General features: G+C 43.8%; 1 protein-coding gene across 12 annotated transcripts in view; it reads right to left on the bottom strand.

Annotated features, from left to right (window-relative positions):
* MAP3K13 (mitogen-activated protein kinase kinase kinase 13) overlaps window positions 1–17,469 on the bottom strand; it is a 195,493-nt gene that overhangs the window by 9,795 nt on the left and 168,229 nt on the right. For 11 of the 12 annotated variants that reach the window (XM_064366888.1, XM_064366887.1, XM_012457734.3 and 8 more), the window contains 4 exons: window positions 13,019–13,805; window positions 9,444–9,514; window positions 7,384–7,681; window positions 1,936–5,863 (listed from right to left, as the gene is read on the bottom strand). In XM_064366888.1, the coding sequence (XP_064222958.1) occupies window positions 5,762–5,863; window positions 7,384–7,681; window positions 9,444–9,514; window positions 13,019–13,805 (1,258 nt within the window). In that variant the 3' untranslated portion in view covers window positions 1,936–5,761. Of the gene's footprint in view, window positions 1–1,935; window positions 5,864–7,383; window positions 7,682–9,443; window positions 9,515–13,018; window positions 13,806–17,469 lie in introns of those variants that run through there. The other variant, XR_010338936.1, reaches the window with a different exon arrangement.

Raw genomic sequence — 17,469 nt, 5'->3', positions numbered from 1 at the left:
AATATGATTCTAATGTGCCAGTCTGAGGTTGCTAACACTGGGGGGGTGAGTATCTTGGGCTGTTTGTCCTATGAAATCAGCAAAGAAGAAACATTTTGCTGCCTGGAAAGGCACTAAATTCATAGTGACGGTACAAGTCAGTCTCGAAAAGAGTGTCACATTGTTTTGGTACATTAGTCTCACAGAGTCAAAGAAGCAAGTAACTGGGGCTTATATGAACTTCCTGTTTATAAAAGGTGAGGAAGGAACATATTCATTCAACAGAATTGAATGATGTGAATGAAGAGACACTTTGGAATTGGATCCATCAGTGGTTGCTGTTCCTTTGATTGGAATTGTCATCCAAAAGGGCAGTGGGTAGAGGCAAGTGCCTTTCCCCTTTGACTGGTACCGCCCCTGACGGCCACTGGTGAATCCATAAGAAGAGAACACTGGTGCGAGCCTGTCGTTCTCCCATTGGGACTAACTCAAGCTCAAACGGCAATTCCAATCAAGTGGCAATTGTTGCTCCAAGTGATATGTTGAGAGGTTCTGAGGCTGTGTCTAGGCTCACTAGGAAACATATGGGACTCAATACATAATGTTGGTCTTGGAGGTGGAAGATGATGGTAAGCGGTAGTGTAATGTTTTGGTTTCTGGCTCAGTGAGAAAACAAAACAGCACACACTACTGCAAAGTAGGGCAGGAATTCTATGGATTCTAAATATTATGTTCTGGAGAATTCAGTTCCAGGAAGTTCAAGTGGAACTGTTTTAAGAAAAGGGGGGGAAAAAAAACATTTAGACATAAGGACATTGAGGAAAAAAAGAATAAATCATCTGATCAAAAGGATGATTTATTCTTAAAGGATGCCAATATGACACAGTGGCAGAGGGCATTTAAAATGGTCTGGAGGCTGGGTGTGGTGGCTCACACTTGTAATCCCAGCACGTTGGGAGGCCAAAGCAGGATTGCTAGAACCCAGAGTTCAAGACCAGCCTGGGCAACATAGGGAAACCCCCATCTCTACAAAAAAAACAAAAACAAAAACAAAAAAAAAACTGGGCATGGTGGCACACATCTGTGCTCCCAGCTACTCAGGAGGCTGAGGTGAGCCATGATCATCCCACTGCATTCCAACCTGGTGACAGAGTGAGATCCTGCCTCAAAAAAAAGTCTGGGTTGGCGCCAGGAAAACCCCAAACCAGCACATCTATTACTTAGACAAGGAGAGGGGAATAATTTAGCATGACGAAGCTCTATAGTAGATGTCCAGTACTTACTAAATCCTACTCAAAATCTCTTTAATTCTAAAAGGATTGATTTGTTGACACCCATATTTTAAAATACAGTATCTTAACTTCAAGTAGCTAGATGAAGATGCTGGCTTAGAACAGAGCTAGCATCTTCATCTTTCTAAGTAGGCGCTCCCCACCATCTTGCAAACAAGTCTGAACTTAAGTGGCGGTAAGGTCCATTATAATTTCAAAGTAGATGCAGGCTTCTCCGTCCCTCTGCAAAGCAGTTTTAAGAGGAATTGTTACCCAGAGGATATGATCTAGAAATAGATGGAAATCAAAACCAAATGCTCATCTGCAACCTAAATTAAGTCATCATCTCGCAGTCAGTCAAAAACAGATGTTAACTGTACATGGACATTCATCCCAAGATGCTTAAACTTTCCATCAATGAAGCAGCTTGAAATCATAGGCTTATGAAGTTCCTGGAAGCACTGTTGTAACACACTTGTCAGGACTGAAGAATAGCTCATAACTTCCCTGAGCTCTTGATTCAACACTCTTCAGATGACTGGAGTCGTTCTCCAAGAAACATACATCAATTCAAGATTTTCCCGGTTATCACAAGGTGGGCAGCAAAGGACTAGTATTTCCCTTTTTAACCTCCACTAAGGATATCATTCTTCTCTGAAACCTCTAGTCAATTCTACTCATCAAAACGTGTTCAACATGGACTTTATTCAACTCTTGACTATACAATGAATGACTGATATTCAGCCGCTACCTAGAACCCTAACATACTCATAACAGTTAATCCGGATAAGGTGTATGACAAGAGCATAACAGATAATCAAGATGAGAATTCAAAAAAACTGATCAAAATTATGAGGTATCGGTGTAGGTTTTCAGGAAGACCATTACCGAAAGGTGTAAGATAGAAGCTGACCCTCGTGTTTCTCTGCTGCCACTAAAGGTGGGCAGGAATTGCATAAAAGTGTTAGTGTTTTATGTCGGACAGAAAGAAGACGTAGAGTTGTAGCATCTCTGTTCCAAGGAATAATGAATGAGAGATTTACAGTACGGTGTGATCTGAAGTCAGAGGATGGAAAATATGGCCTTTCAAGATATTTTTCCAGCCTTTGGTCTTCTAAGTGACCAAGCCTCCTTCTTAAAGTTCTTTAGTCTTGTTCTAGGATGACATCACAGCTAGGCATTTTATGTCATGCCCTACACGGATATACAGTAGTCCTCCCTTATTCGTGGGGGATATGTTCCAAGCCCCCAATGGATGCCTAAAAACTCTGATAGTACCAAACCCTATATATACTACTTTTTTTTCTATATTTACATATCTGTGATAAAATTTAATTCGTAAATTAGGCACAGCACTCTTCCCCTTTGGGGCTAGTAGTAATTAAATGAGGGTACTTGAACATAAGCACTGTGATACCGAGACAGTCCATCTGAAAACCGGACTGCTGCCGAGTGACTAATGGATGAGCAGCATGAATGTGCTGGACAGAGGGAGGATCACATCCAGGGTAGGAAGGGGCAAGATCTCATCATGCTCCTCAGACTGGCGTGCAATTTAAAACTTAGGAATTATTTCTGGAATTTTCCATCAAATATTTTTGGACTGCAGTTGAGCATAACTGAAACCATGAAGGGTGAAGCTGTGGATAAGAGGGGACTACTGTATACCATTTCGGTTTTTAGTCTCCCTGCTACTCCCAACTAGGAGGATAAAGGGGCCTGGCAGGAAGGAGACTGCAAACTATGTTGTCAGTTCTTGAAACGAATCCATCAGACCTCTACGTCTGTTCCTCTCAGGACATTAAGTAATTCTCTTTTAATTTCTAATATAGTCCCATGATTTTATTTCCTAAGAAACTTGAGAAAGTTTACAGCTTTTGAACTATATGTCCATCCACTATTTGACATCCTGGGGGCCATCGGCCCACGCAGGAGCTTTCATGATCAAGTCAACATCACAATGTATCCATCGGGCTTCAGGGCAGAACATGCATCCTTAGATGATTGTTGTACACCGAAAATTAGGGAACACAGCTAAGATCAACACCAGGGAGCTCCCAAATGGCAGTTCCATTTTCATTCCTTCATTAAAATAATAAAATCCATAATCATTCCTGGTTAGCAATAAACACAATCATTGTGCTACATCATAAATCACACCTTCTGATCGACAGAAAATGAGAATGAGAATATTTATAAAATAAAATAACAATGATAATAATGCCATAACTTAAGGTCGTTCGTGTAGTCCAGCTACAGAATTTTTACAAAATGGAATAATTTAATGCAAACAATACTGTCCTCTGTATAAATTAAACATTTTCCTTCATCCTACCTAAGAGCTATGAATCATAGGTACTACATTTTAAATCAATGTATCAATATAAAGTGTAAACAAATGGAGCGCTCAAACAAGCAAAAGGAACTCTCAACGCCCTCCTGCCTTCCTCTGTGGCCGATGCAGTCAGTGAAACCCAGAGGAGGGGCAACATTTTCATGTGCGTTGGAAATGGTTTAACAGCTGTCTGTGCAAGTATTTCCTAAGGTTCAACATGATGCAATGTCAAAGAGTCTAGCGAATCTAGAGAGGCTGTTTGACAGTAATCTATCTTGGAGACAGGGACAGGTATTAGGTCAACATCTATTTGTACATAAAATTCTAAATAAAATTTTCCTTAAGGCCAAGGCACCACGACGTACCTTGGAATGCTTTTCAGAGCGCACTACCCCGGAGACAGGCAGGACCTCGTGCTTTTGGTGATGTAAAAATCTTTCCTATCCCTGCTCAGCATCACTTGTTCTTTCCACAAATGTTCAAATCCAGTTATTTATTGAACAAAAATGCTATTGTGCTGGGAGAGGAGTTGCCTTTTGCAAGTTGCTTGTTTTTGCCTTTATTCTGACAGTGGTAGCCAGTCATTAAGACTTCTAAGATAGGCCATCGCTGTGGTCATTGAGACTTCTAAGATAGGCCGGGCGCTGTAATCCCAGCACTTTGGGAGGCCAAGGCAGGTGGATCACCTGAGGTCAGGAGTTTGAGACAAGACTGGCCAACATGGTGAAATTCCATCTCTACTAAAAATACAAAAATTAGCCAGGTGTGGTGGCAGGCGCCTGTAATCCCAGCAACTCGGGAGGCTAGGCAGGAGAATCGCTTGAACCTGGAGGTGGAGGTTGCAGTGAGCTGAGATCGTGCCATTGCACTCTAGCCTGGGCAACAAGAGTGAAACTCTGTCTCAAAACAACAGCAGCAGCAGCAACAACAAAAACAAACAAAAACTTCTAAGATGAATGAGTTAGTGAATAAAAACAAAGGGGTGGTTTGGGCTTGGACATTGGACAGACACACACACATCCCAGCTACCTTCAAAGTCTGTTCTCCTGCTTGAATCAATATGACTCAAGTGGACAAGCAACCTGGTTCCAGAGACGGGTGATTCCATCTTCTCCATGTAGCTGAACTGAGTCATCCTGAGAATGGGGTTTTATAAATCCACGTTTGCTTTCCTAACACTGTTGTAGGTGTTCTTCCTCTCTTACCCTTTCCTCCTCCTCACTACTGCCCCCCAACCTCTGTTCCGCAGGAAGTGGTCAGCAGGCAGCAAGGAAGTAAGCTACAGGGCAATGGCACTTGAGGATGAAAGATCAACACATTGGGTCAAGGTAGCACATTTGTCAAGGCAGTGACAGTGACAGCACTAAATAGGGACGTATTTGCCAAAAACAAGATTTGACACTATCTGTAAACCTCACTACCAACGGCTGCTTAAACATCTAAAAATGAAACCAGCTTCCACAGATACAGCTTGGTTTGTTTTTCCCTTCCAGGAGAAGCACACGCCCTTGAAGACCTTGGGTGCGAGTATCTGGTCACCAGACTTCCTAGGTCATTTCCGTAACCCGCCTGGACAAGCTGGTTGCAGTGAGTATGGTCTGTTCCCAAGCTGCCTGAGTCGCTTTTCTTTCGCTGCTCTTTGTGTTCTAAAATGTTCAGTGTCTTGCTCTGGCTCTTCTTTAGTCATTTACGGCCAAAAGACCTGGTCCCCTGTTCAAGCAGCAGTAATACCTCCCGGCCCCACAAATTCCCAAGGATGTTGCTCCTAAATTCCACTTACTTCTTTTTTTCCTGTTCTTTTATCTCTTTTTTTTTTCTGCAAGAAATTATTGTATCTCTCTCTATCTCATATATAGTTCACTCTTTACAGTACAAAGTGTTAAAATGTCAAACAAAAATAAATATCAATGTTACAGTAGCTAGAATAGTCAATAAAATAGATCCCTGCCATTCTTGATTGAAATGTTCAGTGAGACTCAATTTCATTTGGATATTATTTTCCAGAGATTTGCCAAGTCTCATGTTCCTGTTATTGCAGCTCATTTCTAGGGGTGGTGAAGGTGGGGCAGTCTCTCTTCCCAGACGAAATGCTGGGAGAGAGTGGGACAAGTCTGAGGGTGGGGTGGATCTGAAATGCCAGCATAGTCACGAGACCTTCAGGATGCGTGTTCCTTCATTACCAGGTAGCAGAGCTGTAGTGTTTATTGGTCCTAACTGTGGCATCAGAACACTCCCCATCTGAAGAGTCACAGTCCAGTTCTTCAAACTGCAAAGGATTCTGCAGAGGCAAGACAAAATTAAAACCTTAATTCATTTCTAGAAGCACCCAGTAAATAGATATCAAACACCTCCCACACAGCAGGCACTGCGCTTGGTAAGGGGACTACAGAGATAAATGAGACCAGGTCCTGTCCTTGTGGGGCTTATGGAGAAAGAAGACACATGAAGATGATGATGATGATGGCTACGACAGTAACAACAGTGCCTACCACACCACCACTTATATAGTGCTTACTATGCCCCAGGCACTGTCGTAAGTACTTTATTAACACATCTGTTAATCCATTTAGTCCTCATGATAACCCTATGAGACAGACGCTATTATTATCTCCATTTTACAGAGAGGTTAAGTGGCTTGCCCAGGGTCCCACAATAAGTGGAATGCTATGATTTGCATTCAGGCAGTCGGATTCCAGGGTACACACTTACAGCCACTATGCTAGCCTGCCTCTCCAAAGGCAGTACTGAATATGAAAGAAAGTGCTATGTGCTATGAAGGCACCATCCAGGGAAGGGTCAGGATCTGGAGGGGGAAGGTTCAGACTTTAAAAAAAAATTTTTTTTTCAGGGGCAGGGTCTCACTGTTGCCCAGGCTAGGGTGCAGTGGTTTGATCATAGCTCATTGCAGCCTCAAACTCCTGGGCTCAAGAGATCCTCCCACCTCAGCCTCCCCAGTAGCTGGGACTGCAGGGATGTACCCTCACACTCAGCTAATAAAATTTTTTTTGTAGAAGTGAGGTCTTGCTAAGTTGCCCAGACTGATCTTGAACTCCTGACCCTAGAGTGATCTTCCTACCTCAGCCTCCCAAAGTGCCAGGATTACAGGTGTAATCTACCACACCTGACCTAACCTCAGACCTTTAACCATGTTGGGAGATGGGAGTGGGAAGAGGTGAATTTTGAGTTAAATCTTGACACGAAGGTTTCCTGAGCAGTTCAATGTGTGTGTGTCATTCTCTGCCCTCCTTTCTGGGAGCTCTGTTGATCTCTGTACTTCTACTTACTTTTTGGAGGCTTGATATGGCTTGGCTCTGTGACCCTACCCAACTCTCATGTTGAATTATAATTCCCAGTGTTGAGGAAGGCACCTGGTGGGAGGTCACTGGATCATGGGGGCAGATTTTCCCCTTGCTATTCTCATGATAGCGAGTGAGTTCTCATGAGATCTGACAGTTTTGAGGTGAGAGGCACTTCCCCCTTCGCTTTCTCTCTCTCCTGCCGCCATGTGAAGACATGCTTGCTTCACATCTAACCACGACTTCACCTTCTACCATGACTGTGCTTCCTGAGGCCTCCCAGCCATGCTTCCTGTACAGCTTGTGGAACTGTGAGTCAATTAAACCTCTTTCTTCATGAATTACCCAGTCTCAGGTAGATCCTTATAGCATTGTGAGAAAAGACTAATACAAGGCCATTGTTGTATCTTATTACTAAATGAAAATTGTAAAGGCTCTGGAGACTTGAACCCTAAAAAGCAAAAAAGGAAATAGTGATGGAGGAGAAGGGAGAAGCCCCCACCTCATAGCCACGTTCCTCCACACACAGCTTGCCCAGAGACATCTGAGTCTTCACACGGCGCACAGCACACTCCTTGTCAGAGAGCCCATCTGAGTGTGAGGATATGTCAATGGGAATCTCTGGCGTCTGGGACAGCAGGTCGTCTAGCTTCTCCGCCAAGTGGTCTTCAAGTTTATCAGCTAACTCATCAGGACTGTTTGAGTGGTCACTGGTATTTCCCTCCTCTCCATCAGACACAGAGAAATTCTCAGAGCTAAAGGTTGAATATGACTGGCAGCTGCTGATACAGCGATGGGGCCTAGAACCAGAAGAACCAGGAGAACTTAATCACAGGAACGACTGCTTTCCTTATCTGCCACTCGTAGTGTTGGTAGAGATCATCTAGGTTTTTTTTCCTGCTATTGAGGAAGCCTAAAAAGATAGGTAGAAACTATTGAACTTTTAATGCTAAAACAATGGACTGAATTTTTATCTCCCATGAAATTCCGTGTTGAAGCCCTAATACCCAGTGCAACTGTATGTGGAGATAGGGCTTTTAGGAGGTAAACAAAGTTAAATGAAGTCATAAGGGTGGGGTCCTAATCAGATAGGATTGGTGGCCTTATAAGAGGAAGAGATTATCTCCATTCCTCGCTCTGTCTTTCAACATGCATGTCCAGCTATTTTTGTATTTTTAGTAGAGACAGGATTTTGCCATGTTGGCCAGGCTGGTCTCGAACTCCTGACCTCAGGTGATCCACCTGCCTCAGCCTCCCAAAGTGCTGGGATTACAGGCATGAGCCACAGCTCCTGGCCTAGTACAAAGAGATTTTATGCCATATGGCCTAGGCCTGGCTGATGCCCAGGCCAGGTGATGGGGTGAGAGTTGGTGGAGGGTCAGCGGGGCAGATCAGGGATATATAAGAAGAGGCCACCAAGAGCCCAGGAATAGCAGAGAATGAGAACAGATTTCACTTTTGTGCATAATGTGGGGATCTGGAATATAATTTATCAAAGACCAGGAGTCCTTTGGTTTGTAGGGAATTCCTGTTTTGGGCAGATACACATACCTTCCTGGGGAGACTCTTAGAGCATTACTCTTCAAGAACAGAATGTCTATTGGCAGAAAAGACCTCCTGGTAGGGAAACTATCTTCTCTACATTAGGGGCAGCTTTTATTCTAGAACTGAGGGGAAATGGCCCTTATTTACTCCTACCAGGAATATTATTATCGCTATCTAAGCTAGAAGCTATTTCTAAGGCTGGGTTGAAGATGGACTCAACTTATCTAATCCCGTTTAACTTGAGGTATAAAATCTAAGGCATAGGGAATGCTATGGACTGAACTGTCTTCCTCCCAAATCCATCAATTGAAGCTCTAACCTCTAATCTTTTTTATTTTTAATTTTTTTTTAATTTTTACCTCAAATTTCAGATCTATGATCTAACCTCCAATCTAACTGTATCTAGATAGACCCTCTAGATAGAGTCTTTAGGAGGTAATTAATGTTAAACGAGGTCATAGGAGTGGGAGCCTAATCCAATAAGACTGTGACCTTCTAAAAGGAGGAAGATCTCTCTCTGCCATGTGGGGAAATGGCAAGCAGGTGGCTGTCTGCAAGCCAGGATGAGAGCCTTCATCAGGAACTAAGTAAGCTAGAACCTTGATCTTGAACTTCCCCAGCTCCAGAATTGTGAGAAATAAATTTCTGTTGTTTAAGCATCCAGTTTGTGTTACAGAAGCCCGAGCAGACTAACACAGGAGGCACGCTAGAAACCAATACAATTACCCATAAAACAGCGTGGCCATCTCACAAATGGCCCACTGTATTCTCAATTGTAACCTCGAATCTATGAGCTCCTCATCATGAGGTGGCTGTAAAATAAATGCTGATGAACTAGGATCTGCTGTGCACGGACAACTGCCAAAAGGTGGCAAGAGGGAAACACGAACGCAGGGAGTTCAAAGCTCCCCGTGAGGTGGCTGTCAGGGAATGACCTGTGGTTGAAGAGCAGGTGCGGCAAACTTAGGGTTTCTCCCCACTCCACTAAAAGCCATCGTGTGCGTTTGTCGGTTTTACCTCTGTCTTCGTGGAAATTCAACTTCACTATCTACTTCCCCTTCTTCCTCTTCTGAGGAGTCATCTCCACTCTGAGGAGAGCAAGAAAAAAAAGAGTTTTATTTATTTTAGTGTCACTCTCTCTCACCCCATCCCCACTACCTGTAAAAACGTAATTATCGTCATAAGGCATTCAGTAGTAGCTTGCTGAATGTCATCTTTAAGCACGTGTGTCCTCATTATTCATTTAGCAACGTTTCCAGGGTACCCACAATGGTGGGCCTGCGTTAGATGCTGAAAGACGTGTAGAAGGGAGTAAAACTTTAGCTGTGTCCTTAGGGAGGTGATGCCCAGAGGTGAGTGATGGGGAGGGAAGTTGGAGAGGAGGTCTTGGATTTGGGAGCAGTCTCTTGTAACCATTGTCACTAGTGGTTCCAGGCTCTGTCATAGAAGTGATCTTTCACATCTTCAAAGCCCAACAACTGCTTTCCTCCTTTTTATATACCAATCACTTTTTAACTATTACGTAGTTAGAGAGAGACATTTTTGAGGGTCAGACTATATCCTGTTTGTACTGTATGCCTCGCTCCATTAATACAATACTGCATACAAAATTGGTGTTATCCCTATAAATATATATAATTATTGTTTGCCAATTAAAAGAAAGTGCTTAATGCATTTTTATTGAGTCAGCATGTTGGCAGCAACAAGGGAGCTCTGGGTGGGACACGTGGGGCCCTGTGATTGCCGGGGCTCTGCGGTTGATCTGGAAGGCGGGGTAAGTGTCCTGCCTGCGGTGATCTCTCAGATAACTCATCTCAGACCAAGGGCAGAAGAGCAGCCACACTTAAGATCGACTGTCCTTAGCCACAGCATAATGATATGCTGGATTACCTAGTCGCTTGTGAGGTGGGTAATTGGGTCCAAGGAGTCATACCAGGTATTGAGAATAATTTTCCTTTTTAAAAGTCAGTTCTAAAATATCATGACTCTTACCGATTTGTATTCTGATATACTTTTTTTTTTAATGGGAAAGACAGAGATGAAGTTATCCTGACTGCTGAGATGAGTAGTTTACCCTAGGAGTACCTGTGGGACTATGCTTTGGTAAAGAGAAGTTGAGCTGCTCTGTGGGAGTGAGGTTCTAACGATGTACAAGGCGTGTGTTCTGTAGGCTAAAGACCCATAGATGGTATCAAAATGGCATGAGAAAGCTTCAAAGATACATGTTATTTGAAGGAGCCTGGGGGATGGGGTGACTGCTAAAGGGTGTGGGGTTTTTGGGGTGATAAAAGTGTTGTAAAATTGGTCGTGGTGATAGTTACACAACTCTGTGGCTAAAAAGCATTGAACTCTACACTTTAAAAGGAAGGACTGTATGGTATGCAAATTATATCTTAATAAAGAAGTTACCAAAAAATACAAGTTACTGGCCATTGGAGTAGAAAGAGCAGAGAATGGATTGGCCCAAATCAACTGCACCAGCTGCAACACAATTTTTATTTATTTATTTACTTAGTTTTTGAGACGGAGTGTTGCTCTGTTGCCCAGGCTGGAGTGCAGTGGTGTGATCTTGGCTCACTGCAAACTCCGCCTCCCGGGTTCGAGTGATTCTCCTGCCTCAGTCTCCTGAGTAGCTGGAATTACAGGCGCACCCCACCATGCCCAGCTAATTTTTGTATTTTTAGTAGAGACAGGGTTTTACCATGTTGGCAGGCTGGTCTTGAACTCCTGACCTCAGGTGATCTGCCCGCCTCGGCCTCCCAAAGCGCTGGGATTACAGGCGTGAGCCACCACACCCAGCCCCCGAAACACAATTTAATCTCTGGGAATGCTTAGTCAGTACAGGAGCAGCAACGTAGGTGGAGGGGGAAATGCAGCTCCCAGACAACAGCCCTCAACTTCAGCTTCTTTTCTACTCAATGCCTAGTTGACCAAACATACTCATTACATTTCATACCCTTTCATTCCTTCAGCTAAATTTCTGATGAACAATGATGATGAGATGAAACCAAAATTAGAACTGGGTGGGTATCTACCACACTGTAAACACTTTTCATACAGAATCTTATTTTTTGACCCATAGCAAGAAGACCTAATACTTTTGGAAAGGTGCTACGTTCCAGGCCCTGTTCTAAACGCTTTATATGTATTAATGCATGTAATCTTCATATCAAACGATGAGGCAGAGTCCAATAATAGACCCATTTTATAGACAAGGAAACTGAGGTCCATAGAGGTACTAAGTGGAAGAGCCTGGCTTTAAAGTGAGATCTGTCTGGCTCCTAGGCCCATGCTGTGAACTGCTCTGGTAGTCTGCTTCCCAGCTGACAAATCCGAGGCAGCCAGTGGATACGGAGAAGAGAAACAGATTTCAATGACTAAGAACTGTCTGGGTGACAACACTTGTCAATTAAGGCAATGTGGGGCCAGGCCCAGTGGGCTGTGTAATCCCAGCACTTTGGGAGGCCGAGGCAGGTGGATCACAAGGTCCGGAGTTCAAGACCAACCTGGCCCATATGGTAAAAGCCCATCTCTACTAAAAGTACAAAATTAGCTGGGCATGGTGGCGGGTGCCTGTAGTACCAGCTACTCGGGAGGCTGAGGCAGGAGAATCACTTGAAAATGGGAGGCAGAGGTTGCAGTGAGCCAAGATGGCACCACTGCACTCCAGCCTGGGTGACGGAGCAAGACTCTGTTTCAAAAAAAAAAAAAATTAAGGCAATGTTTTCCAAAGTAAATTGTGAAGAAAGGTAGTGCCAGGTGGGATTAATAGGTGTTAATTTTAAAAGGCTGTATGTTCAGATAGGGGAGGGAAATGCTCGGTTTAAACAAGTTGACTGCGTGATTTCTCAAAGCGGAGGATTTGTTCATGTGCACTAGGAATCTGCATGAGGGAATAAGAGAATACTGTGCTTCTTAAACTAAAACTTACTCTATAACAGCCCTCAGGACTAGACTGCTAGGATAGTGGTTTCCAAACTATTTTGATTACATATCCCTACTATATAGTTATCTTTTTTTTTTTTTGAGATGGAGTCTTGCTCTGCCGCCCAGGCTGGAGTGCAATGGTGCAATCTCGGCTCACTGCAACCTCCACCACCCAGGTTCAAGCAATTCTCATGCCTCAGCCTGCCAAGTAGCTGGGATTACAGGTGCATGCTACCACACCTGGCTAATTTTTGTATTTTTTTTTTAATAGAGGTGGAATTTTACCATGTTGGCCAGGCTGGTCTTTAATTCCTGACCTCAAGAGATCCACCTGCCTCAGTCCCTCGAAGTGCTGGGATTATAGGCTTGAGCCACCACACCCATCCCATATCCCCAATATATAGTTATCTACTCATAAATTATTATACTTACATTTGATTCAGTCCTCTGGTTCAGTAGTTCCTTAAGTGTATTCTGTAGCTTATCACTTACGTAGTGTGGAAAGAACGAATTTAAAGTAAAATAAGTTTCTATTTATGTTTCTTTTATCTTATCCTTTCACAAAGCGTATGGTTTTGACATATGCTTTCTAATGTGTATAACACGACAGGCTCTGACACTCTCTGAAGGCGGTGATGCAGGCTACTCGTGCCATTACACCTTACCTTTTGCAGAGGCCTTGTTTTTCGAGGTAGCACTGGAGGGGTGATGAGCTGAGTGGTGCCGAGGGATGACTCAGACCTACAGCTGCTGAATTCTTTTTCTTTCATTTTCTCAGAATTCTGGGCATTTTCCAAGAGACGATTGTGTGCTGGTGACTTGGAAAGGTCAGGGCTCCTTCCCGCTGGCTCAGCAGAGGGTATGTCTAAGGATCCATACTGTTCTGGTCTGCACTGAAGGCAGGGGTCATAAGGGTCAGCCTGGCAACAGCCCCAGGGACCAGTCTGGCCCCTGTCAGGCTCAGAACTTCTCCAGCAATCTGCAGCCATGGCTGTGGAGATGAGGTCAGGGCTTGAGCCAGGCAGCTGTCTCTGGGCGTGGTTGCTGAGTGGGCTCCGCAGGGCTGCTGCTGGGCCAAAATACCTCAGGTTGTTGGCGCAGGCTGCAATGTCCTGTCCATGAATATTGAGTCTGGGATGGCGACTCTGGGACATGGCAGGAGGGGGCTGCTGGTATTGCTGCTGCAGAGGATTTTGGTGATGGAGAGAAGGGTACTGGGATTGAGCTTGGTGTAGGTAAGAGGGATGCGGTGAATTTTCCTGGGCTGGCTGGTTTTTCAAGATTGAGGCAAAGTCACTATGGCTGCCTCTGCTATTCCCTCGGCGGTGGCGTGGTTTGCTTCGATATCGGCTCTTGCTGCTAGAGGTGGACATTTTGGGACTTCCGGACAAAGGGGATGCCGTGGGAGCCACTTCTGTAGTGGGGATCCCTTCTGATCTCAACAAGTCTGGTCTGGGAGAAAAGAACAGGTTTAGTTTTAAATACGTGAAAACACATTTGAGTTTGGGAAAAGCGTATCCTAAAACGTAAAATGCACAGACTCTGAATCAGGAGTCACCAGGATTTATCCAATGGAGATAACATATGAGGGGTCTTCGAAATGTTCACGGAAAACACATATTGTGAAAAAAATATGCATGGATCTCAAAATTTTTTGCACTGAAACAAACTCATACCAACTTGTTGGTAACATGTAAATACGATCTAGTTTGAGGCAGTAAGAAAGGTCGCTTTGAAAAGAGCCCCTATCAGAGCAACATGAATTCTGCTACAGCTGAAGAACAAACATTAAATTTGTGGTAAAGCTTAAGTGGAAGAATGGTGAAAACATTGATGCTTTATGAAAAGTTTATGGGGACAATGTCCCAAATAAATCAGCAGTTTACAAATGGATAACTTCTTTAAGAAGAAATGGCCCGGGCGCGGTGGCTCATGCCTGTAATCCCAGCACTTTGGGAGGCCGAGGCGGGCGGATCACGAGGTCAAGAAATCAAGACCATCTTGGCCAACATGGTGAAACCCTGTCTCTATGAAAAATACAAAAATTAGCTGGGCATGGTGGCTTGCGTGTGTAGTCGCAGCTACTTGGGAGGCTGAGGGAAGAGAATCGCTTGAACCCAGGAGGCAGAGGTTGCAGTGAGATGAGATTGTGCCACTGCACTCCAGCCTGGTGAAAAAGCAAGACTCCGTCTCACCAAAAAAAAAAAAAAGAAGGGGAGGGGAGGGATGAGATGATGTTGAAGATGAAGCCCACAGGAGCAGTTCAACCACATCAATTTGTGAGAAAAAAATTCATCTTATTCATGCATTCATGCCCTAATTGACGAGAACTGAAGATTAACAGCAGATACAATAGGCAACACAACAGACATCTCATCTGGCTCAGCTTACACAATTCTGATTGAAAAATTAAAGTTGAACAAACTTTCCACTCAATGGGAACCAAAACTGTTGCATTCAGATCGGCTGTGTACAAGAGCAGAACTTGTACACAATAGAAATTTTAAACACTTGGGATCAAGATCTTCAAACATTTCTTTGAATAAGTGAAATTGTAATAGGAGATAAAACAGCTCTACCATTATGATCCTGAAGACAAAACACAGTTAAAGCAATTGCTACCAAGAGGTGGAACCGGTCCAGTCAAAGCAGACTGGTCAAGAGTAAAGGTTGGCCGGGAACGGTGGCTCACACCTGTAATCCCAGCACTTTGGGAGGCCACGGTGGGTGGATCACCTGAAGTCAGGAGTTTGAGACTAGCCTGGCCAACATGGTGAAACCTCATCTTTTCAAAAAATACAAAAATCAGCCAGGCGTGGTGGTGGGCACCTGTAATCCCAGCTACTCGGGAGGCTGAGGCAGGAGGATCGCTTGAACCCAGGTGGCAGAGGTTGCAGTGAGCTGAGATTGGGCCATTGCACTCCAGCCTAGGTGACAAGAATGAAACTCCATCTCAAAAAAAAAAAAAAAAAAGTAAAGGTAGGCCAGGTACAGGCTCGTGCCTGTAATCCCAGTACTTTGGGGGCCAAGATAGGAGGACTCCTTGAGGCCAGGAGTTTGAGACCAGTCTGGGCAACATAGCAAGACCCTGTCTATACAAATAAAAAAAAAAGCAAAGGTCATGGCAACAGTTTTTTGGGGATGCTCAAAGCACTTTACTTGTTGACTTTCTGGAGGGCCAAAGAATGACAATAGTTGCTTATTATGGGAGCGTTTTAGAAACTTAGCCAAAGCATTAGCAGAAAAAAGTCCAGGAAACCTTCACCAGAGGGTCCTTCTCCACCATGACAATGCTCCTGCTCATTCATCTCATCAAACAAAGGCAATTTTTCAAGAGTTTCTGTGGGAGATCATTAGGCATCCACCTTACAGTACTGATTTGGCTCCTTCTCATTTCTGTTTCCTAATCTTAAAATACCTTTAAAGGGCATCCATTTTTCTTCAGTTAATAATGTGAAAAAGACTGTATTGACATGGATACATTCCCAGTACCCTCAGTTTTTTAGGGATGAATTAAATGGCTGATAAAATCACTTATAAAACTGTCTAACCTTGATGGAGCTTATGTTCAGAAGTAAAGTTTATATTTTTAGTTGTTATGGTTTATAATTACATTTTCCATGAACTTTCTGAAGTCCCCTCATATGTGCATCAAAATATATGTTTGATGATGTTATGTTACAGTATTATTTGAAATAGCAAAAAGCTGGAAACAACCTACATTTCCACTGACAGAGGATTTCTGTTATTCCTTCTGTATTATATCCTATGCCTCACTAGCTGATATGGCTTGGCTCTGTGGCCCCACCCAAATATCTCATGTCAAATTGTAATCCCCACATGTTGAGGAAGGGACCTGGTGGGAGGTGACTGGATCATGGGCACAGCTTCCCCAATGCTGTTCTTGTGATAGTGAGTTCTCATGAGATCCGATGGTTTAAAAATATTTGGCAGCTCCCCCCTCACTCTCTCTCTCTTGCTGCCATGTAAGACATGCCTTGCTTCCCCTTCACCTTCCACCATGATCATGTTTCCTAAGGCTTCCCCAGCCACATGGAACTGTGAGTCAATTAAACCTCTTTTCTTTATTAATTACCCAGTCTCAGGTAGTTCTTTATAGCAGTGTGAAAAAGGACTAATACAGAAAATTGGTACCAGGGGAGTGGCACTCCCATAAAGAGATCTGAAAATGTGGAAGCTGCTTTGGAACTGGGTAATGGGCAGAGAATGGAACAGTTTGGGAGGACTCAGATGAAGACAGGAAGATGTGGGAAAGTTTGGAACTTCCTAGAGACTTGTTGAATGGTTTTGACAAAAATGCTGATATCAACAATGAAATCCAAACTGAGATGGTCTCAGACGGAGATGAGGAACTTATTGGGAACCGGAGTGAAGGTTTTTGCTATGCTTTACCAAAGAGACTGACAGCATTTTGCCCCTGCCCTAGAGATCTGTGGGACTTTGAACTTGAGAGGGATGATTTAGAGTATCTGGTGGAAGATATTTCTAAGCAGCAAAGTGTTCAAGATGTAGCCTGGCTGCTCATAACAGCATACAGTTATATGCATTCACAAGGAACTTATATTTAAAAGGGAAGTAGAGAATAAAAATTTGGAAAATTTGCAGCCTGACCATGCAGTAGAAAAGAAAAAAGCCATTTTCTGGGGGAGAAATTCAAGCCATGGTTGCAGAAATTCACATAAATAAAGAGGGGCTAAATGTTAATTGCCAAAACAATGGAGAAAATGTCTCCAGGGCATTTCAGAGATCTTTGTGGCAGCCCCTTGCATCACAGGCCCAGAAGCCTATGAGGGAAAATTGGTTTCATGGGCCAGGCCCAGGGCCCAGCTGCTCTGTGGAGCCTCAGGTCATGGTACCCTGCATCCCAGCTGCTCCAGCTACAGCCATAACTAAAAGGGGCCAAGGTATAGCTCAAGCCATTGCTTCAGAGGTGCAAGCCCCAAGCCTTGGTGGCTTCCACATGTGTTGGGCTTGTAGGTGCACAGAAGGCAAGAGTTTGGGAACCTCTGCCTAGATTTCAGAATTTGTATGGAAACACCTGGATGTCCAGGCAGAAGTCTGCTGAGGGGTGGAGCCCTCATGGAGAACCTCTACT

Source organism: Aotus nancymaae, unplaced genomic scaffold (genome assembly GCF_030222135.1).
Source record: "Aotus nancymaae isolate 86718 unplaced genomic scaffold, 86718_ANA_hifiasm-v0.15.2.pri h1tg000067l, whole genome shotgun sequence".
Taxonomy (NCBI): Eukaryota; Metazoa; Chordata; class Mammalia; order Primates; family Aotidae; genus Aotus; species Aotus nancymaae.
This window is presented reverse-complemented; position numbering and strand designations above follow the sequence as displayed.